The 23,367-nt window shown below is 47.9% G+C and overlaps 1 protein-coding gene across 1 annotated transcript in view; it reads right to left on the bottom strand.

Moving 5' to 3' along the window:
• Positions 1-23,367, bottom strand: part of DLEC1 (DLEC1 cilia and flagella associated protein) — a 72,628-nt gene that overhangs the window by 2,877 nt on the left and 46,384 nt on the right. The window contains exons 20-33 of the mRNA XM_014790604.2: positions 13,142-13,295; positions 12,384-12,494; positions 11,257-11,387; positions 10,580-10,771; positions 9,574-9,644; positions 8,954-9,105; positions 6,037-6,155; positions 5,428-5,498; positions 2,628-2,824; positions 2,423-2,533; positions 2,205-2,330; positions 2,009-2,103; positions 1,705-1,789; positions 1,304-1,522 (exon numbers count right to left, since the gene is read on the bottom strand). Of these exons, the coding sequence (XP_014646090.2) occupies positions 1,304-1,522; positions 1,705-1,789; positions 2,009-2,103; positions 2,205-2,330; positions 2,423-2,533; positions 2,628-2,824; positions 5,428-5,498; positions 6,037-6,155; positions 8,954-9,105; positions 9,574-9,644; positions 10,580-10,771; positions 11,257-11,387; positions 12,384-12,494; positions 13,142-13,295 (1,834 nt within the window). The remainder of the gene's footprint in view (positions 1-1,303; positions 1,523-1,704; positions 1,790-2,008; positions 2,104-2,204; positions 2,331-2,422; positions 2,534-2,627; positions 2,825-5,427; positions 5,499-6,036; positions 6,156-8,953; positions 9,106-9,573; positions 9,645-10,579; positions 10,772-11,256; positions 11,388-12,383; positions 12,495-13,141; positions 13,296-23,367) is intronic.

The following is a 23,367-nucleotide window of genomic DNA, read 5'->3' as shown; positions in this document are numbered from 1 at the left end:
GTGCCAGAGTTCTGGCTTGGGCAAGGGTGTGGAGGGTGGTGGTATTTGCTGAGATAAAATGCGACCACCTAAAGAGGAGGCACAGGTGTGGGCAGGCTGGGGTGGGGAGAGTGAGGGGAAATTCAGTTTGGACAGGTCAAGTTTGGGTCTAGAGTTTGGGGGAGAATTCTGGTCAGGAGCCACATGCCCGGGGAACTGTCAGCCCTGGAGGGTGAGAATGTAGTAAAGGATTTTAAATACCTATAGTCTCATGGGCACTCTGGTGGAGTGGGCTCTCTGGCTGTGCTTTGGGGCTGCCCCTCAGTTTACCTCTTTGAAGAAGGGAGCAAAATGCTAAGTAGATTAAGGGTGCCCTTCCTTCTGTCTTCTGCAGGGCTGTCTCCCCTGCCTCCATGATGAGGGCCTTGGGGGAGTTCCATCACCTAGCACAGCATCTAGCACGTGGCAGGCACTCAGTACGCCTATACTGAAGGATACACTTTGAAAGAGAGAATATGGCTGCCCACTGAAGCTCTGCACGTGGATGAGATGACCCAGGAGTGTGCAGAGTGAGGCGAGGGCCCACTGGAGCTCTAAGGAGCATCAGCATAAAGGAAAGCCCTCAGAGGAGAGGAAGGAGAGGCCTCTGAAGCGGGAGGGGAGTTAGTTAGGAGAGAGGGTGGGACAGCCAGCTTCCCACATGGCCTGTGACCTGTCCTCACTTCAGATGCCTCAGAAACCAAAGAAGGCAGATGTTCATGGTTCCCACTGAGGCCCTGGCATTCCCAGGACCCCCACGCCCCCAACTCTGCAAATCCAGGATCCTATTATCACTGACACCCCATCAGAAGAGGGAAAAGCACTCTAGGACCTGGAGTGCCTCACATTTATGGAAAGATGGCAATCAAACCCGAGCTCACCTGAGCCAGGCCAAAACCCTGCGTGAGGCCACATGGGAAGGGAGGGTCTGTGTGCAAAGTGGAGGTGCTCATGGAATGCCTCAGCCTTGACCAGGACGTGGGCAGAGGGGATGAAGAGGGGTCTAGTATGTCTGGGACTCGCGTCTGTTCCCACTGATACGTCTGGTCATACCTGCATGTATAAGCCACCCGCACAGCGGGCCGGTTGTTTGCTGGAAATGGTGTGTGCAGTAGGAGTGTCCTGAGTGCCCGTGAGCACATGGCATGGCGGAGTCGCACGTGCAGTTTGTGTCTGTGCAAACGTGTGAGGGTGGTGTGTACACGTGTGTATGTGAGAGGAAGATGACCTCTGGCCCAGGTGCGTGTGCCCATCGAGGGTGAGGACCGCAGAACTCTCCACTGACCAGCATGTTCTCCTGCGGGTGGAGCATCAGCTGCTGGCCCCCTGCTGCCGTCTCCTCTTCACACTCCTGGTCCCGGCCAGGGCCAGGAGCTCTGTGGCTGCGGCCAGCCCCATCTTGAGAAACAGAGAAGGGCTTGGAGACCAGGAGCCGGAAGTACTGTGGGATTTCTGTGGTGTTGGTCAGCTTCAGGTGGTGGGTGGTAACCAGCTCACTCAGCACCTGGAAGGCCACAGAGGTGGGGGAGGCTGGGGATACATCTCCCCCCTCCTGGAGCCCATGGCTCTGGGGTGGGGGGCACTGGGGAGGGGGCCTCAGACTGTAAGACCTGTGCCTCAGAAGGGCCTATAGGGACACCTGAGGTCCAGGCAAATTGGCAGGGCCAGGGGGTGCAGCACACTCACCCGAGAACAGGGCTGCTCGAGGATGAGGTCGCTGGCCTGGTGCCGGAATTCCATGCCACTGCCGTAGTCCAACTCCACACTTAGCCTACCAGCGACAGGCATCGCTGGGCCTCGGGGACCTCCTGGCCATCCCTACCCTGCTCATCTGGCCCTGGCCAGCCTTTCCCTGGGTTCACCTGCTGGTATCTCCTCTCTCCCATTCCCGTCCTCTTGCTCCCAGAACCCTCTCTGGTCCCTACCAGTGCCTGGTATAGGTGCTCCCCACAGGCGGTGGAGGGAGGCCGGGCAGCCGCAGCTAACTCACTGTGCGGGCCTCACGTAGCCATGCAGATCCAGCCTCAGGGGTCCCACAGCAAAGTCCTGCAGGCGATGCCTCCTCCCCGAAAGCTCTCTTTCCACCTACCAAGCCCAAGCCTGATCACTGGCAGTCCCAGAGCTGAGCAGGCAGCATGCTACCCAGGAGAGAGGCAGTGGCTCCACCCCAGGCCAGGAGGGCTCACCTCGTTGTCCAAGCTCATGAAGCCCAGAGCATAGCCAATACACTCCACCTTGTGCAGGATATCAGGGCCGAGGACCATGGGTGTAAAGGAGATGTAGATGCTGCTGCTGCCCCCAGCAGGGACCACCTGGCACAGACATAGCAGTCTCAGCACTGCCCCATGCCCACTGGCCAGCCAGTGGGGACCGTGAGGCAGCTCTCAGCCCTGCCCTGACTCACCACCTGTTTGGGGCTGACACAGTACAGGTGGTCAGAGGGCACCCCCTCGTGCCCCTGCAGGACGACTGAGACGATCTTCTGTGAGGCCTTGTCACTGGAGCTGCCCTCGGCCTGTTGTCAAGGAGTCGCTGAGGCTCACACAGGCTCAAGGCCCACTGGCCACATCCCAGCAGCCAGCCTGCCCCGCCCCGCCACCTCTGCTCACAGATTGGGCAGCTTCCTGGCTGGAGTCGGACACACCGGAGGGACTTGGGGACCCGAAGGAGCTGCTGCTCTCAGGGCATGTGAGGTCATTCCCAGCTTGGTCCTGCAGCGGGAAACGTGGCCCGTAAAACACCAGCAGCTCCACCAGCCGGTCCTCCTTGTCTTCCGGAGCATAGGTCTCCCAGTCCAGGCGGATGTCTGGGGCAGACGGGAGAGGGGTGAGGAAGGAGTAAGCGAATCTTCTCTGGGCCCCACATTCCCGCAGCCCCTCAGACGCTGCCCATTCTCCCATACTCAGGGTAGGGGGGTGGCCTTGCTTCGTGTATAATGCCACTTCCAGGCAATTTTTGTTTTAAAAAAGTCTATAGGATTGTGCCCTCTGGCTCTATCACCCCTAGCCCTCGGGATCACAAGACCAGGTCTTCATATCCAAATGCAGGAATCCAGGTACTCTGTGTTCTCCCCACAGCCTCCTCTCCTTCTGGCCTATTTGCTGACTTCCCTGGGCCCCCCAACCACTGTATCCCCATCTTCTCCCCCTCCATCCATCAGTTCCCGTCTCCATTCACTTCCTTCCTCAGCCAGGCTAGTCTTTGGGGCCACCATGTCAATTTTTGTCTTGCCAGGATTCTCATATCTCTCTTTGCCCCCATCCTTCTACCCACCTTGTAAAACCTAATCCTGGATGAACTGACTCTCGGCCCCACTGGAGAAAGTCCCCCACTTTCCGAACAGCTTGCCACCCCTATAAATCTATCCCCAACCTAAGCGGTGTCCTCACTGCCCATCACTCTGTTTCCTACTCAGCTCTCCCTGCCAACCACTGTCACGCCTTTCCTGCTCTCCTCTGACATCTCCACTGCCTCCCTGACATTCAGCTGTTGGCCCCACCTCACCTCCCACAAACCCCCAAATCAGGAAATCCCAACCCCCCATGTCTATCTATCTGCATCTGTCCCACGTCTCCCTCCCCTCCTGCCTTCAATCCTGCCTTCGCCCACCTTCTCAGGGGCCAGCCATATCCAGTCTCCCCTCTCTCCTAGCTGCTTCCCAGCAGCACTTAAACGAGATCAGGTCTCCCCACCTTGAACAAGTTTCCCTCTGCCAGAAGACCTCTCCAGTACCACGACCTCCCCCTGCCCTCCACAGCATGCATATAGGACAAACCGTCCATCATCGCCTGCCCTCTGCAGCTCTCACCCACCCCCAGTTAACATCTGACTCACTGGCTCAGCCCCGGGGAATACCTGGTGAGCACGTGCCCAAGGTTCTGGATCTTGTAGTTCTTTGGGTCATTACCTGGCATCTGCCTCTTACACCCACCAAATCACTCTCACCAAGGCCACCAGTGACCTCCACCCCTGCAGTTCAGTGGGCAATCTCACTTTCAAGTAAAGTTAGAGAAATGTGTGTGTGGTGGTGAGCCCCAAGGAGGAAGGTAACCACTAAAGGAAAGGAGAGAAGAGAAATTTCAAATTCAAGGGGAAAACAGAGGAAAGTCACAAAAAGAGGAAAGGAGAAAAATAACAAAGTAAAATCATAAAATAAGATGGAAGACTCACAGGGATTGACTGACTTTTCCTATTAAAAGAGAATGTCAGGTTGGGTTTTTTAAAAGCTCAGCCCTCTGTCGTTTACAAAGAAACACACATCAAAGTTATCAAGGGTGAAAACAGAGGGACGGGCAAAGAGATACCGGGCAAATGCCATATGCAATGAGGGGCAGCAATGTTACTACAAGGCAAGGTGGGATTTAAGCACTGAGGGGGCCAAGAGGAACCTTATGGGGTCATAAAAGCATCCTTTATGAAGAAGATTTGGTTCTCAAATGCATCAAACACATACCAGCTAAAAACATAAAGCAAAACTACTGGAAATGCCAGGAGAACTTCATAAAGATCTGATTGCAGTGGTCAACTTCAACACACCCTTTCCAAATTGCACAGATCTCGTAGACGAAAATAAGCAAGGTCACAGAGCGGCGGCTCTCTGCCCCCCAGCTGCACATTCCTTGGACTCACCCGAGAAGCTTAAAAATCAGTGCCCAGGCCCTGTCCCTAGAGACTGGTTCAGTCAGTGGGGTGGCCCAGCCCTGGATCCCTTAAATCCTCCCCAGGAACTGACTGCGGCCAGGCTGGTTCTGAGCTGGCACAGCTCTTCCTTTGGCCCACTCTTCATTCCCGTATGTGCCCCCTAGGCCAAGTTGGCTCACCCTTCCCCCTGAACTCAGCCTGAATGCCCCTCCACAGGGGAGCCTGGACCCCCTCGATATGGTCCCCCAGCACTCTGGCCTTCCCCTTTAGTCACACTCAATGCACTCAACACACCAGCAGCCCACAGTCACATCTGTCTCGCCCATCAGGATGGAAGCCTCTCAGTAGAGACCCAGTTGTCCTGTTCCCTCTGCACCCCCAGCTCCTTGCACAGCACCTGGCATGCAGCTCAGGTACTGCTGGCTGATGGAATGAGAAAAAGTGTCCCCTGCAAGTGTCTGTCCCTGTGCAAAGTGAACCCGACGAGAGTAGGGCATCTGTGGCCCCATGGACACAGAAGACCTCAGGTTGGCAATGGCAAGTCTTGTCCTCGAGGAAAGAAGTGGCTCTCTCTGACAACTCCTGACTGGCTTGGTCATTCCTCACCTTGGCCCTCAGGGGCCTCCCTCAGTAACCACAGCTCACCGGGACTCCTGGGTCCTGGTCACGGGCTATCAGCTTCCCCTAGCCCCATCTTCCCTCCCAGCCTGGCCCACCATATGGCACAGCCTGTAGCGAGAGCCCCAATTTCTCTCGTGAGTCTCTCACCACAGGGGCTGGAGTTATTCAGGCGAAGGACCCGGGTGACTGTGTCTCCTCCAGACACCTGGACGCCAAACCTGGAGACGGGAAACCAGGTTCAGCACAGCCACAGCACACAGTGAGGCAGGGTTACTTCAGAGAGGAGGGCTAGGGATGGGGGCTCAGGCAGGGAGGAGGCCCCACGGTGGTCTGTCCTCCTCCTGGAGTCACCAAGACCCATGGCAGGAGGCCTTCTCCACGCAGTGCCTGGTGAACTGTGACCCAGGGCTGCTCACTGCCCAGATAACTCCCATTCCCCCACCCCCACCACCCTATGACTGCACCAACTGACCATACACATACCAGCTCAGTTGGTGTGAGAAGCCCCAGGTCTGGCACTGACCTTGGGCCACACTGACTACTCGCTACTTCTGTCTCCCAGAAGCCCTTTGAACTGTACAGATAACGGCCGTGGCTCCTGAGGCATGGGACTTTGCAGTCCTGTCCTGGGACTTTACTGCTGGGTAGCACCAAGTGGCCCTGGGCCAGCTGGAGAGCAACAAGTTGGTGTGGGCAGCCCAGGCTGGAGGCCAGAGGGTTTCCGGGGGGCAGGGGATGAGGCCAGGGGTGAGGCACCTGATGGTAGGCTCCTTCTGGAACTGGTGAGTGGTGTAGTAGGTGGTCCTCAGGGAGCTGATGGGGCAGCCCACCACTGCCATGTGCACCGGGATGACTGCGGGTGGCAGGTCTCCTACCTGCAAACACACACCGATCCCTTGTCACTCTTGTCACCAGCTGCCACTGCATTCCTTGGCTCCCCATTCCCTCTGTGCAAGGCCTTCCTTCCTCCAGGCACAGCTTGGTCCCAGCTGGGCCCAGACTCATTCCCCACTCTCCAATGCTCAACCCAGACCCCCCAAAGGCCTGGGGCTGCCTCACTTCCCAGGCCCGCGACCTGACAGATCTCTTGGCCTGACCGTCTTTGGCCTCTTATGGCCCCTTTGATCAAATTTTTGTATCTTTTAAGTGGAAATAACTTTATTATTTTTCTCTGCTAATAAAAAGTAATAATTGCTTTTTTTTCCCCTCCCCCATGTTTATTTTTTTAATTTAAAATATAGACAGTGGGCCAGCCCCGTGGCTTAGCGGTTAAGTGCACGCGCTCCACTACTGGCAGCCCAGGTTCGGATCCTGGGCATGCACCGATGCAACGCTTCTGTGGCCATGCTGAGGCCGCGTCCCACATGCAGCAACTAGAAGGATGTGCAACCATGACATACAACTATCTACTGGGGCTTTGGGGAAAAAAAAGGAGGAGGATTGGCAATAGATGTTAGCTCAGAGCCAGTCTTCCTCAGCAAAAAGAGGAGGATTAGCATGGATGTGAGCTCAGGGCTGATCTTCCTCACAAAAAATAAATAAATAAATAAATAAAACAGAGAGAGTGATGGGCCGGCCCCATGGCTTGGCGGTTAAGTGCGTGTGCTCCGCTGCTGGCGACCCAGGTTCAGATCCCGGGCGCGCACCAACGCACCGCTTCTCTGGCCATGCTGGGGCCACGTCCCACATACAGCAACTGGAAGGATGTGCAGCTATGACATACAACTATCTACTGGGGTTTTGGGCGGGAAAATAAATAAATAAAATTATTAAAAAAAAACATGAATGAGATTAATATAAAAGAAAGTACATTAAAAAAAAATAGAAAGAGTGATAATCACCCATTATCCTACCCCAGTCCTCGGCATGACTGTCAACATTTTAGTGTACAGCTGTCTAGACAGGCTCCTTTTGTGAACACAAACACAGATATAAATGAGCAGACTGGGCACGCTTTTGTTTTGGTAATCTTCTCTTTTAACAACGTACGATAATTTTACTAATGAAGGTTTCCAGCATCATTTAACAGGCTGTACAGAATTCCACCGTACGGCTGTAGCCCAATATTTTTACCCAATCTTCTACTGGTGGATATGTATGCTTAGGTTGTTTCCTTTTCTTTTTCCTCTGTTATAAACAATCTGAGAAGAAAAGGAAACCTGGGATGAAGTGATTTTCTTCCCCATCCCCTTCTCTCCCTAGGGAAACTTTAAATGTGCGAACCCAGCACATCCCCAAAGTGCCTCCAAAGGGCAGCACACATTTCCCGCCCATGCCCACAGTGCCCGAGGACACTCTGTCCCCTGTGCCTTCACCAACAACTTTTATTTTATTTGTTTTTTTTTGTGTGTGTGGGGAAGATCACCCTTGAACAAACCTCTGATGCCAATCCTCCTCTTTTTTGCTGAGGAAGATTGGCCCTGGGCTAACATCTGTGCCCATCTTCCTCTACTTTATATGGGACACCGCCACAGCCTGGCTTGACAAGCAGTGTGTCAGTGCGCGCCCAGGATCCGAACCTGCGAACCCCGGGCCACCGAAGCAGAGCGCACACACTTAACTGCTGTGCCACTGGGCTGGCCCCCCAACAACTTTTAAACCTTGCTAATCTCACAAAAACAAGTATTTCAGTGTTACTTTAATTCTCACTTCTTCAATTACCAGTGATGGTGACATATTTTTATATGTTCATCGGCCATCTGTATTTGTCATTTTTGGATTGCCTATTCAAACCCTTTGCCCACTTGGGATGATTTGCTTCACTTTATTGTTAGTTAGTTAAGAACTTTTTGTATATTAAGGTGATCAACACTTTGTCAAACATAATACAAACAACTTAAAGAAAATATCTACTATAATTAACCCGTCCAATATACTAAATGGTTCAAGAAAATCTTCTACACAATAACAAAACAGTGTAGAATAATGTACATCTTTCACCTCTCCATACTAAACTAGGAGATGATGCTGGCATTGTCTATCTTATTCATCCCGGTATCCTCCACATTCCAGTGGACCACATAAGAACCCATACACACAGGGCCAGCCCCATGGCTTAGCGGTTAAGTGCGTGCGCTCCGCTGCTGGTGGCCCGGGTTCGGATCCCGGGTGCGCACCAACGCACCACTTCTCCGGCCATGCTGGGGCCGCGTCCCACATGCAGCAACTGGAAGGATATGCAACTATGACATACAACTATCTACTGGGGCTTTGGGGGAAAAATAAATAAATAAATAAAATTATAAAAAAAAAAAAAGAACCCATACACAGTAGGTGCTCAATTCATACTGAATGAGTGAGTAAATGAATGGACCAATGGGAGAATGAATGAATGTACCGAGGAGGCTGTTACTGTCTCTCCACACTTAGTCCCCTCTCCAGGTCTAGGGTCCTGGCCCAGGGAGGCAGCCTATCTGATTCCTCTGGCTCCTCAGTGTGGTCCCAGCCTCATGGGACCTCATGGGAAAAGGCGTGGAAGGTTCCACTGCTCACAAGGACCCCTCCTGAATCCCAGTGGTTGCTGCAGATGCAAACGTCCATCTCGAGCTCAGGGGGCATCGTCTTTCAACTTAGAGAGATTTGAGAGGCTGAGGGCCAGGTGTTGGAGGAGAGAGAGCCTGCCGGGGTCAGGTTCCATGCACCCCCAGGCCATGACCCACCTGCCCACCCTTACCTTGCAGATGAGGTTGTCCCAGTACTCGCCCCACATATTGGCACAGCCTGTGATGTCAATGCTTAGCTGCTGGTGAGCCCCCAGCACGCCCTGGGAAATGTGGGGAAAGAAGGCAGCTCCTTTCCCATGAGACAACATGTCTTCCATGAAATCTAGGGGAGAACCAGGAATGGGGATTCAGGACCCCAGGGCAGGAATGAGGTCCAAACCCTTAGACATTAGGAAAGCACTGTACTAGACAAGCCACCCCATAGCCTCTCCTTGGTCTGGCTAAACAGACCCTCCTCCTGGGAGCCCAGAGTCTAGAGGCCAGCCTCTCTCACCTCCTGTGGGGCCAGGCCCCAATGGGAGCCCACCCTTCTAAGCTGCCACCCATCCCAAGTCAAATCCAGGCCCTGTGCACAAGGCTTATGCTCTAGCAAGGAAATGGCTTCATTCAAAAGAGGGGCCCTGTCAGGTGGAGGGCCACAGCCACCTCAGAGATTTTCCTAGAAAAGACACTGAGATGGGTCTCTGGTAGCAGTCTCCCTCCCTGCAGCAGCTGGCCCACCTCCTCAGAAGGCCACGCAAGATCCTGCTCTTGCCAGGCCTGGGCTCAGGGCTTGCCCTGGCACTCTTACCCAGCTGCTCTCGCTTGGCCAAGCGCTCTCGAATCCGTGCCGTCTTCAGCAGGGCAGGAGGCACATCGGGGCTTTACCAGATGGGACACAGAAATAGCATCAAGCCATCAGGGCCCTCCCCCAGACCTGAGCCACCTCCCCTGACCACTAGCATACCAGATGCCCAGCAGAGAAAGGTGGCCCTCCTGCTCCTCCCAGTGGAGAGCTGATCGGGTCTCTTCTTTACCTTCTTCTCTGGCCTTTGCTCCTGCTGCACCCCTACCACCCAAAGCACCCCAGCTGTAGGCCACCCGCCAGCCCCAAGAAACTCAGGAAGGCTCTGGGGTAGGGACCCCGTCTCTCCAGGCTCTGTGCCCTGGTGACCCCTGGATGCAAACCCAGCCCAGACTCCCCATCTCTTGCCCAGCCTTCTGCAAAAGGCCCCTGTTTCCAGTCTTTCCTGCTGACATCTGTCCAGCATTGCGTGCACACTCACTTTTCTGGAGCGGGAAATTAATGGCTTAGAAACTCTTAGTGGCTCCCCACTACCCATGGGCTCCTCTGCCCTAGGAGATTCCGCAGTGAGGTGTTGGCAGTGGTGTGCTGGAAAACTGCCTATTTCCTTGGTGTGAATACTTTCCCTGTAACTGACTTCAAGTTTCAGCTTTGCAAAATGCCTCACTGCGACATCTCTGCCCACAGTTACCTCCGCCACATCTGTAACTTCTCCCTCATCCACTGGCTCGAATACTGCCTGGTCTATCAGAAGCCCTCCACCTCAGCAGGCAAGGCTGAAGAGAAGGGGCCACAGTCCCAGCCTCTCCCACAGGCCCTCTCAGGGTCTGGAAGGTGGGCAGCAGGAGCCGCTTCCTCTCTGCATTTCCCCACGTCTACCTGTGAAAACACATCCTCCCACTCCTAACACCAGTCAGCCTCTGGCCACCTAAGACACACAGAGGCCCAATGGGGCAAACCCCACCTGGCCACATCCTCCCCAGGAACTGCCTCTGAAAGAAACCAGACTTACAGGCTGGATTTTTGGCTCAGGCTGTTTTCAGGGCTCCCGAAGTACTCAAACTTGAGGGTGAAAGGTGTCTGGATCGGGGAGCGATTGGTCAGGATGAGCTGGCAATTCACGCGGGTCCTCAATGGCACTGTTGACCCAAAGTCCAGGCGGAGCTCCTCCAGGTGGCCTGGCCACAGCTCTGTGCTGGAAACACTGCCCATGCCCATGGGCACCAGGTTACACGCACCCTTGGCCCTGCCCAGTGAGCCACCTTGGGTGGCGATGCCAGAGCTGCCTAGAAACCAGGCTTCATCCTTGGACTCCCTTCTCGTTCAGCTGCCACCCCACACACGTACCCTTGTCAGCCCACAATGCCAAGAAAGGCCTCGGATTTCACAAACTCCCCCTGGCCAGGGGTCTGGGCCTTGTGCAGGAAAGCCCAAGGTACCTACAGCCCTGTCCCCTGCCATCTCCTACCTGCCTGGACACCATGCCTCCAAGTGTGGGGAAAGACCACACAGAGGGCAGGGATGGGGAAGAGGGATCTGTTCCCACAAGGGTGGTGAGGGACCACAATAACACGGTGGTCCTTTCCTGGCTGCAGGACTTGGCTGGGAGTACGCTGGCACCACAGTGCAGTGCTGGTCCTTTGTATGGTTGCATCAGCCCTCAGGCCCCAGCCCCAGCCCTGGGCTCACCTGCTGTCAGAGCCCTCCATAGAGATGGCAATGGCCACTTGCAGTCCCTGGGGTTTCCCAGAAATGCCCAGAACCAGTGGCTCCTTCATGCCTGACACGGTACAAGGGAGGGCCAGATCGGTCAGCTCTTCCTGTAAGAAAGCCCATCAGGGGCACATCGCTACAGGTAAGTCCCAGGGCTGGCCTCAAACCCCAGCACAGGGATTGCTGTGGGGGGCTCAGTAGGAAGGCCTTGACTTCTGTCCAGGCTCATCTCTGTTGAAGGTCTCCCCAGTCCTGCCAGTGAGCCACCGTCCACAGGCCCAGCCTGTCAGCCCACACTCTGTCCCCAGGAGGCCTGGCCCCTTCCTCAGGGCTCCTGGCTGTGAGTCTGCTCCGAATATCTGGGCATGCCCACATGAAGGGAGACCCCTCAGAGGACCTCTGGAGAAGCTGCACACTTATTCTAATGAAGCTGCTGCCACAGAAATCAAACACTTCCTGAGTGAGGGCTGCTCCATGCTAGGCCTGGGGCCATCTGCCTGTCACCCTAGAGCTCAGGCTCAGCTATGTAGGAAAGCCCACTGTCCCCATCTTTGCCAGTGAGGAACTGGGACCTGGGTTTGCAAGTCTCTGTAAGAAAGAAGTTTCTTTTCCCACCAGAACCATAAACGATAGCCAGCAATGGCCAGATACTGAGCATGTTCCTCCCGATGGCCTTCCTGTGGGCTGCACCAGGGAGAAGCTGTGCTCTTCTTGGGAGGAAGCAGGCAGCCAGTTAGCGATACCCAGCAGCACCTAGCACAGGGCCTGCCATGAGCGGCAGCTCTCCTCTGGATCTCTGGGCAAACTCGAAAGCTGGGCCCACCTGTGGCCACAGAGAAGGGCCTGGGGAGGACTAAAGCTGATGCCAAAGGCCAGACGTGGCCAGTGGGTTTCGGGGCACAGCCAGGCTCGCTCCAGGCCTGACCTCGTGTCTCTAGAGAGCGGGCCTAATAGGAATGGGGCCCCCAGACCCTAAGGCAAGAACTCTCTTCCCCATTCACAAAGACCAGGAGGGTGTCTGGGGTGGACCTCCCTGCTGGCACAGACGCAGACGGCTGCAGGCTGCCTTCCCAGTCACCCCAGCCCCTCACCATCGTCCTCACCTGGGTGTGAGCAGTCAACTCCAGCTTGAGCTGGCGCTCCTCACTGGGGCCCAGCGTGCCACGTCTGGGGGAGACTTTTGCTGTGCAGAGGTTTGCTTGGTGCCCCAGCAGCTAGCAGACACATGGGTGGGCCTGTTATCACATGCTTAGGCTCCCAGGATGGACCCAGGGTCCAGACAGAGTGCTCGGCACTGCTGCATGCTCTGCTGGAGGCTGGCAGACTAGGGGCCCACAGCAAGACCACGAGGGCTGGGTGCTCACTGGTGGGGATAAACCACAGGCCCCTTCCCCTCTCCTCCCCAACCCTGTCTGGACCTCACACCTGTCGGGGGTTGCCTGGACTAAACAAGGTGCTCAGGGTGATGGGGAGCAGGGGGCAGCTGCCTCTGATGCATAGGGACGTGGCCCCATTTCCCAGGCCACAAAGAGCAAGCTCCACAGTCAGCCCAGGGGTAGTGCCTCAGCTGGGCTCCCAAAAACTGTGTGGACCAATCTCGGGCTACACTGGCTAAGAGATCTAGCTGTGTGCACTCGAAGCGCCTTCTTGGGCAGGGAACTGAAATTCCCTGAGGGCAGGGCAAGGAAAAGTCCAACCAGATGTGCTGCTCCTTTCTGGGCTTTGTGGGGCGAGGGACAGGTTGTGGGAGGGAGGCTGGGCATCTGTTCTGGAGTGTGTCTTGGGGGCAATGCTCCCCTCCCCATGGGCCCCTGGTGCTGAGGGCTGCAGACTTGGAACCCAACAGTGCTGGCTCACTCACCTTGCCCCAGTGGAACTGGGTGGGCAGGAGCGTGCCATTGATGAGTGTGATGTTCATCTTCGTGGGCACACCCAGGTAGAGGTTGCTGACCTCCAGCTGGCTGCTCTGCAGGTACACGTGAGGCTCCTGTACCTCGGCATACACAGGAAGATAGCTAGAACACAAGAAAATAAAAGGCATACTGATGAGAAAAAAAGAAATAAAACTGTGCCTATTTGCAGATTACATGATGGTCTATGTAGAAAATCCCAAGGAATCTATATTTTAAAACTCTTAGAATTAATGAGTCAGCAAAGTTACAGGGTACAAAATCAACATACAAAATCAATCACATTTTTATATGCTAACAATGAACATGTGGAGGCAAGAATTAAAAATAAAATACTAGTTATAATTGCTCAAAAAACCTGAAGTAATTAGGTATAAATCTAACAAAATATGTACAGGATTTGTGTGCTGAAAACTATAATACACTGATGAAAGAAATCAAAGAAAACTTAATAAATGGAGAGACATACTGTGTTCATGGATTAGAAGACTCAACATAGGAAAGATGTCATTCTCCCCAAACTGATCTACAGGTTTAACATAATTCTTATCGAACTCCCAGCAAGGATTTTTGCAGATATAGACAAGCTGATTATAACATTTATGTGGAAAGACAAAGGACACAGACTAACCAAAACAATTTCTAAAAAGAAGAATACAGTAGGAAATCACTCTCCTGGATGTTAAGACTTACTATATAGCTACAGTAATCAATATAGTGTGCTATTGTTGGAGGGATATACACACAGATCAATGGAACAATACAAACAACCTAGAAATAGGCCCACACAAATATGTCTGAGGCTTTTTTTTTTCTGCATGAGGAATGGATATGTATTTTGCTTTTAACTTTTTGAGATAATTGTAGACTCACATGCAGCTATAACAAAAAAAATACAGAAGAACCCTGTATGCCCTTTACTAAGTTCCCCAACGGAAACATCTTGCATAACTATAGCACAATATCACAACCGGAGAGCCACATTGATACAATCCAGCACTCTATTCAGACCCCACCAGGTTTATATGCACTCATTTGTTTGTGTATGTGTTTGTGTATTTACTTCTGTGCAATTTCATGACATGTGTAGATTGTATGACACCACCACAGCCAAGACACAGAACAGTTCCATAACAAGGATGTCTTGTGCTACCTTTTTACAGCCAGACCCACAGTCACTTCTCTCGCTCCTGCTCCCTTCCTAACTCCTGGCAACCACTAATCTGTTCTCCATCTCTATAATTTTAAGACTAGTATATAAATGGAATCATACAGCATGTAATCTTTTGACATTTGTTTTTTTCACCCAGCATAACTCTCTTGAGGTCCCTCCAAGTTGTTGAGTATATCAATAGCTTTTTAAATTGGTGAATAGTATTCCATGGTATGAATGTACTATAGTTTGTTTAACCACTCACCTGCTGAAGAACATTTCAGTTGTCTCAACTGATTTTTGACAAAAGCGCAAAAACAATAATCTTTCAACAAATGATGCTGGTGAGATTAGATATCCATAGGCAAAAAAAAAAATAAAATAAAGCTCTACTTAAACCTCACAACTTACACAAAAACTAACTCAAAATGTATCATGAACTTAAATATAAAACTATAAAACTTTTAGAAAACAATAGAAGAAAATCTTTAGGACCCAAAAGCACAATTCATAAAAGAAAAATTTGATAAACTGAATCTCATCAAAATTAAAAACTTTTGCTCTGTGAAAGACCCTTTTTCTTTCAAAAGAAAATTACAGACTGGGAGGAAATATTTGTAAACTATATATTGGACAAAAGACTTGTATCTAGAATATGTAAAGAACTCTTAAAACTCAGCAATAAAATAAAACAATCCAATTAGAAAATGACATAAAAATTTCACCAAACAGGATATGCAGATGGCAAATAAACACATGAAATATGCTCCAAATAATTAGCCATTAGGAAAATGCAAATTAAAATCACTATGAGTACAGGGTAATATCACTACACATCTATCAGAATGACTCAAATAAAAAAGCGATGATACCAAATGCTCGCAAGCATGGGGAGAAACTATATCACTCACACATTGCTGTGAGAATGTAGAATGGTCCAGCCATTCTGAAAATCTTTTGGCAATTTCTTACAAAACTAAAAATGTACTTACCATACAACCCAGCAATGTTACTCGTGAACATTTATCCCAGAGAAATGAAAACATATGTCCACACAAAAACCTGTACACAAATGTTCATAGCAGCTTTATTCATAACAGCCCAAACCTGCAAACAGCCCAAGTGTCCTTTAAAGGGTGCTGCTTAAACTGGTATATTCACATGATGGAACACTACTAAGCAGTAAAAAGGAATCGACTATCAATATGTGCAACTTGCATAGATCTCAACAGAATTATGCTGAGTGGAAAAAAAAGGTTACATAGTGTATGATTCCATTTACATAACATTTTTTTAATCTTTTATTTAACTGGATGAACATTTAAATTTCATAGAACAAGTTTTTGTTGTTGTTGTTATTGTTGTTGTGAGGAAGACTAGCCCTGAGCTAACATGCATTGCCAATACTCCTCTTTTTGCTGAGGAAGATTGGCCGTGGGCTAACATCCATGCCCATCTTCCTTTACTTTATATGGGACGCCACCACAGCATGGCTTGACAAGTGGTGCGTCAGTCCATGCCTGGGATCCAAACCTGAGAACCCCGGGCCACTGAAGCAGAGCGTGCACACTTAACCACTATGCCACCGGGCCGGCTACATAACATTCTTAAAATAAAAAAGTTACAGAGATGGAGCACAGAATTGGTTTGACAATTCCAAAGCCTATGACATATCTGAGTCTGGTTCAGATGCTTGCTTTGTCTCTTCAGCCTGTGGGGTTTTTCCTTGCCTTTTATCATGTCTTGTAATTTTCTGCTGAATGTTGGACATGACGTATTGGGAAATCGGAACTGATGAAGACAGAGCTTCAGTGTAAGGTTTACTGTTTATCCATCTAGGAGTTAGGTTGCATTAACTATTTGCTGGAGCTGTAGGTGTCAGAGGCTTCACTTTCCTCCAGTGTACTTGTTTTTCTCTCCCCTGTTGTCTTTGGGTTTCCCCAGAAACTCTTTCTTAAATAGAGTCTGAAGCCCTGCAGTTCTTTCAGCGGTAATCCTCTGTTATTACACAGAGCCCTGTTGATGTGGTGGTGAGGGGTAGAGGGAGAGGAAGTGTTCCATAATCCTTTGGGCTGTCACCTTTACAAGTGCTTCTCAGTTTTCCCCGCTTTAGGTGAGATAGGAGGGCTAGAGGGGGCTGGGGTTGGGTAACTTCCCTTCCCCCAGGTTGGATAAGGCTCTAGTGAAGTTTTTTCCCTTGCCGGGTAGGCCTTGTGAAGAACACTCTGGACTTATTTAAAAGTGGTTACACGCAAACAGTGCTCAAAGAGATCTGTAGTAGCTATATTAATAAAATGAAATAGGCTTTAAGACAAACATTGTTACTAGAGACAAAGAAAGATATTTTATAATTATAAAAAGGTAAATCTATCAGAAAAACATTACAATTATAAACACACATGTACCTAGCCACAGAGCCCCAAAACATATGAAGCAAAAAATGATAAGATTATGGGCCGGCCCCATGGCTTAGCGGTTAAGTGCGCGCACTCCACTGCTGGTAGCCCGGGTTCGGATCCTGGGCGCACACTGACGCACCGCTTCTCCGGCCATGCTGAGGCCGCGTCCCACATACAGCAACTAGAAGGATGTGCAGCTATGACATACAATTATCTACTGGGGCTTTGGGGAAAAAATAAATAAATAAAAATTTTAAAAAAATGATAAGATTCATGAGAGAAATGGACAATTCAACAATAATGAATATTTCAATACCCCATTTTAAATAATGGACAGAAGAACTAAGCAGAAGATGAACATGGAAATAGAAGACTTAAACCACACTGTAAACCAACCAGACCTAACAGCCATATATACAATACTACCCAACAACAGCAGAATACACATTTTTCTTAAGTGCACATGGAACTTTATCCAGAATAGACTGTAAGATAACTCGTAAAACAAGCCTCAATAGATTTAAAAGGACTGAAAATACCCAAAGAGTGTTCTCCAACAACAAGAGAATCAAATTAGAATTCAACAAAAAGAAATTGGGGAGACAAAAATATGTTTAAATTAAGTAACATACTCCTAAACAAACAATGGGTCAAATAAGAATTCACAAGAGAAATTAGAAAATACTTTTATATCAATGAAAATGAAAATATATCATATCAAAGTTTATGGGATGTAGCAAAAGCAGTGCTTACAGGGAAATTTACATCTGTAAATGCCAATATTAAAAAAAAGAAAGATCTAAATCAAAAGCCTAAGCTTCTACCTTAAGAAACTAGAAAAAAGAAGAGCAAAGTAAACCCAAAGCAAGCAGAAGGAAAGAAATAAAGACTGGAGAGCAGAAAAAAATTAAATAGAAAATAGAAAAACAATAGAGAAAATCAACAAAACCAAAAGTTGGTCCTTTGAAAACATCAATATTGACAAACCTTTAGCTAAACTGACCAAGAGAAAAGAAGAGAAGACTCAAATGACAGAAATCAGGAATGAAAAAGGGAACATCACTACTGATCATACAGAAATAAAAAAGGATTACAAGGGAACATTATTAACAACTGTGTGCCAACCAATTATACAACTTAGATGAAATGGACAAATTCCTAAAGCAATACGAGCTACCAAAACAGAGTCAAGAAGAAATAGAAAAGCTGACTAGACCCATAACAAGAGATTAAGTTAGTAATTTTAAAAGTTTTCACAGAGAAAAGCCCACGCCCAGATGGCTTCACTGGTGAATTCTACCAAACATTTAAAGAATTCACACCAATCGTTCACAGACTCTTTAATAAAACAGAAGAGGAACACTTCCAAACTCATTCTAAGATGCCAGTATTACCTTAGTACCAAAAACAAACAAAGATATCACAAGAAAACTACAGACCAATATTTCTTATGAACACAGATATAAAAATCCTCAACAAAATACCAGCAACCCAAATCTGCAGCATATAAAAAGGATTATACACTGTGACCAAATGGGATTTTTTACAAGAATGCAAGGTTAGTTTAACATCCAAAAATCAATGTAAAACACCACATTAATACAAAAGAGTACAAAAATGACATGATCATTTCAATAGATGCAGAAAAAACATTCAATGAAATCTAAAATTCTTCTATGAGAAAAAAAAATCAGCACACTAGGAATTCCTGGGAACTTCCTCAACCTGATAAAGGACATCTACAAAAAACCTACAGCTAATATCATACTTAATGGTGAAAGACTGAATGCCTTCCTCTTAAGACAGGGCACAAGACAATGATGTCTACTTCTGCCACTTTTATTCAACATTGTTCTTGAGTATTAGGTCCATTACGCAGAACAAAGAAATAAAAGGCATCCAGATTGGAAACTAAGAAGTAACATTATCTCTATATGCAGATGATATGATCTATTTAGAAAACTATAAAGTAATAATGAGTTCAGCAAGGTTGCAGGATACAAGATCAACATACAAAAATATTTGTATTTCTATACACTAGCAATGAACCTGAATAAAATGAAATTAAGAAAACAAATTTATTTCCAAAAGCATCAAAAAGAATAAAATACTGAGGAATAACTTTGACAAAAGAAATATAAAACTTACACACTGAAAATGACAAAACATCACCAAAAGAAATTTTTAAAAGACCTAAATAAATGGAAAAACATTTCATGTTCACATTCACAGATGGGAAGACTTAATATTGTTAAGATGACAATACTTCCCAAATTGATCTACAGATCCCATACACTCCCTATTAAAATCCCAGCTGGCTTTTTGCAAAAATTGATAAACTGATCCTAAAATTCATATGGAAATTCAAAGGACCCAGAATAGCCAAAACAATCTTGAAAAAGAAAAACAAAGTTGGAGAATTCATACTTCCTGATTTCAAAACTTACTACAAAGCCACAGTAATCAAGACAATGTGATACTGGCATAAGGATAGATAAATAGATCAATGGAACAGAATTAACAGCCCATAAATAAACTCTCACATTTATAGTCAATTGATTTTGGCAAGGCTGCCAAGACAATTCAATGGGTAAAGAACAGCCTTTTTAAGAAATGGCACTAGGACAACTGGTTATCTACATGGAAAAGAATGAAGCTGGAGCCCTTTCTCACATCATGCACAAAAATTAACTCAAAATGGATCAGAGACCTAAATATACGAGCTAAAACTATAAAACTCAGAAGAAAACATCTAAATAAACATTTGTGATATTAGATTAGGCAATGGTTTCTTAGCTATGACACTAAAAGCACAAGCAACAAAAGAGAAAAATAGATAAATCAGGCTTCATCAAAATTAAAAACATTTGTGTTTTAAAGTATACGATCGAGAAAGTGAAAAGAATCCTCAGAATGGGAGAAAATATTTGAAAATCATATATCTAATAAGAGATTTGTATCTAGAATCATATAAAGAACACTTACAACAATAAAACGACAACCCTACTTTTAAAAACGGATAAAGGGCCGGCCCGTGGCTTAGCGGTTAAGTGCGTGCGCTCTGCTGCTGGCGGCCCGGGTTCGGATCCCGGGCGCGCATCAACGCACCGCTTCTCCGGCCATGCTGAGGCCGCGTCCCACATACAGCAACTAGAAGGATGTGCAACTGTGACATACAACTATCTACTGGTGCTTTGGGGGAAAAATAAATAAATAAAATTAAAAAAATAAAAAATAAAAACAGATAAAGATCTCAATAGATAGTTCTCCAAAGAGGATATACAAATGGCCAATAAGCACATGAAAGATGCTAAACATCATTTGCCATCAGGAAAGTGCAAATCAAATCCTCAATGAAATATCACTTCACACACACTAGGATGACTAGCATTAAAAGACAGATAAAAACAAGTGCTGTTGAGGATGTGGAGAAATGTGAGAGCAGGGTGGAGAAGGATGGAGAGTGGTCAGGACTGGCAACTGTTACATCTGCACCATTATATCATATGATAATATATTATATCACACACTATTTGTGAGACATTTTAAATAAAAGAATAAAGAAGTAAATATAATGCTATTCCAATGGGAAAAAAAATAAAAGAAGAAAGGATGTGATCAGATTAACTAATAAAACAGAGGAGAACAAAATTACTACTTAAAAGCCCTGGAGGACGGGCCGGCCCCGTGGCTTAGCGGTTAAGTGCGCGCGCTCCACTACTGGAGGCCCAGGTTCAGATCCCAGGCACGCACCGACGCACCACTTGTCTGGCCATGCTGAGGCCGCGTCCCACATACAGCAACTAGAAGGATGTGCAACTATGTCATACAACTATCTACTGGAGCTTTGGGTACAAAGGGGGAAAAAAGGAGGAGGATTGGCAATAGATGTCAGCTCAGGGCTGGTCTTCCTCAGCAAAAAGAGGAGGATTAGCATGGATATTAGCTCAGGGCCCATCTTCCTCACAAAAAAAAAAAAAAAAAAAAGCCCTGGAGGAGAAGGCCCTGCAGAGATTCCTTAACAACGGAATGAGAGGCATCACAGGGCAGGAGTAGGCTATGGGGAAAAGAGCAGGGGAGTTAACTAAAGGACTGCCGGGAGATTAGTGTAGCCAGTTCAGGGCCCCAACCCCAGAGCTCAGGCAACACCGACGAGTGGGCTGCAGCAGTATTTACCCCCACCCCCACTCCCTGCTGAAGAATGTGGGTGTGGGGCTGGAGAGAGGTCAGGGCAGATCCTGTAGTAACATTGCGCTTCCCCCTATCACAGAGAGAAAACAACCAAAAACATCCTAGTCCTTCATTCCTATGTATGAATGAAGGAATGGAATGATTTGTGTGGCTGGCCAGTGTGGGTTTCCTCTCCTGTTTGTCTTGGGCTGTTTTCCCCAAAGCCCCCATCCTCTTACGGGATTCAGGTGGCTGTGCACTCTGAGGGTACTCACATACACTTCACTCCTTGGAATAGGAATGCTCTCCACACCTACACCCACTTACTCAGAGGAAACTTACACCATCATTCCTTATGCAAATCAACTTCCTCTTCCAACCCCAAACAGGAATGGGCAGCCAAGGCTTACTAGATGTAGAAGAAAACCAACAAGTGGAGAAAGACTCCAAACCAAAATCTGAGGAAACAAAACTTAATTTCCTTGGGGGAATTTGAGAGGATGCTGCATCCATAAGACAATAACAGATTACTACAAAAAGGAACAATCCAGAACAAAAAAGCTTGAAATTTAAAAACATGATTTTAAAGACGGGCATCTGCCAAAGACTGAATTAGTGACCTGCAAGGCCAAAGACGTCTCCCTTAACAAGGAGCAAAAACAGTGAGAGATGGAAAATGGTGAAATTTATGCAGTACAGACCCAGCAGGTCTGCGGGGACGGTGGTAGCTCTTGTTTTTATTGTCCAGCAAGCTTTCCTACCCACTTCTGGAGACAGACCCTCCCCACTGTCACCGGGGGGCGGGGGGGACACGGACACACAGGGATAGACAACGATGACAATGACACTAGGTAGGGAGGGTGGGCATGTGACCCAAAGAGGACCAATCAGAGTCTGTCTCTGGAGAAAGCCAGTTTCATTTTTTGCTGAGGTTGTTAAGGGGGGAGTGTGTGAGCCTGGAGCTCTAAGTGGCCCCCTTCCCCAGGGCAGAGAAGCTAAGGGCCCTTACCAATAGAGGAGGGAAAGGCCAACAGAGAGAGAAGCAGCGTTGAAGGTTGGGCAGGGATGGGAGTGGGGTAGGGGAGAGGGAGGGAGGGTAGAGAAGGCGAGAGAAGTAGAAGGCCAGATAAAGGAAAAGGCTAGAGCCCCTGGACGCAGCAGGGCGGGAATGTCCCGTTACATGAGCCAATGGTTTCTCTTTTTTGCCTAAGTTGGTTACATTTGTGTTTCTATCACCTGCAACTGTAAACATTCTGATTAACACAAGGTCCTTTAAGAAGACAGAACAGAGATAGGCAAGGAAAGGAAAGAAGCAAAGATTTAATAAAAGGCACTCTCCCTGGGGAGCAGACAGACTTTACCTTCCTATCTAAGGCCCTCAAGGTACCATGTAGGACCAGTGAGGAAAAGACTCATGCTTTGACCCATACTGTTAATTGTGGAAAAGCACATTCCAATGAGACACTGGTGCTACTGTCCCCCCATCAGATGGTGACAGTATAAAAAGTCAGATAACATGTGTCACTGCAAGAGTGTTGGGTAATGGGTAGTCCCATACACTGTAGGTGGATAAAATGGCACAGTCTTTTTGGAGGATAATTCAAGAGTACATAAAGATTTAAAACAAGCATTTAAACATTTTTATAATGAAATACAAAATACATGCAGAAATTACTATAAAATATATATACAGTGTAAATATATATACAGTTTAAAGAAAAATAGTAAAAAGAACACCTGTGTACCACCCCCCACCCAGTTGAAGAAACAAAATATTACCACCAGACACTTTAAGAAAATGAATATTATGCTTCAAAATAATTTGGGAAAGGGTGGGGGAAGTGGATGAGGGATGTGGGTTAAACAATATCTGCAGTGATTAAAGGTAGGTGATGGGCACATGGGGGCTCATTATGCTCTTCTATTTTTATATATGTAAGAAGTTTTCCAAAAGGAAGAGAGGGAGGGAGGGAGGAAGGAAGAAAAGGAATATTATTAATAACCTTTGAAACCTCCAGTGTGTTCCTCCCAGAATACAATGGTATTCATTCATTTAAATATGCCACAACTATTTTGTGTCTGTTCTCCCGTTGACGAACGTTGGTTGTTCCCAGTTTTTCACTATTATGAACAGTCCAGCGATTAGCATTCCCATATGAGCACAGGCTCCCGCTGCACATGTGTAAGTTTCTCTGGGAATACAGCTAGAAGGTCTAACCCTGGATCACACGGTATGTGCATATTTAACCTTACTAGGTAACAATAAAGTATTGTCGCAAGTGATTGTACTAATTTACATTCCTTTGGCATGCACACACTTGAAGGATATACCCCATAATATTACTAGTCAATTATCTCCAGGTAATGGATTTTCATTTCTGTAATTTCCAAATTTTATGGAATAAACATGTATCAGTACCTTTAAATTGTGAAATGTCTATAGATAATGACACAT

Source organism: Ceratotherium simum, chromosome 5 (genome assembly GCF_057802395.1).
Source record: "Ceratotherium simum simum isolate JZ-2026a chromosome 5, ASM5780239v1, whole genome shotgun sequence".
NCBI classification, from domain to species: domain Eukaryota; kingdom Metazoa; phylum Chordata; class Mammalia; order Perissodactyla; family Rhinocerotidae; genus Ceratotherium; species Ceratotherium simum.
This window is presented reverse-complemented; position numbering and strand designations above follow the sequence as displayed.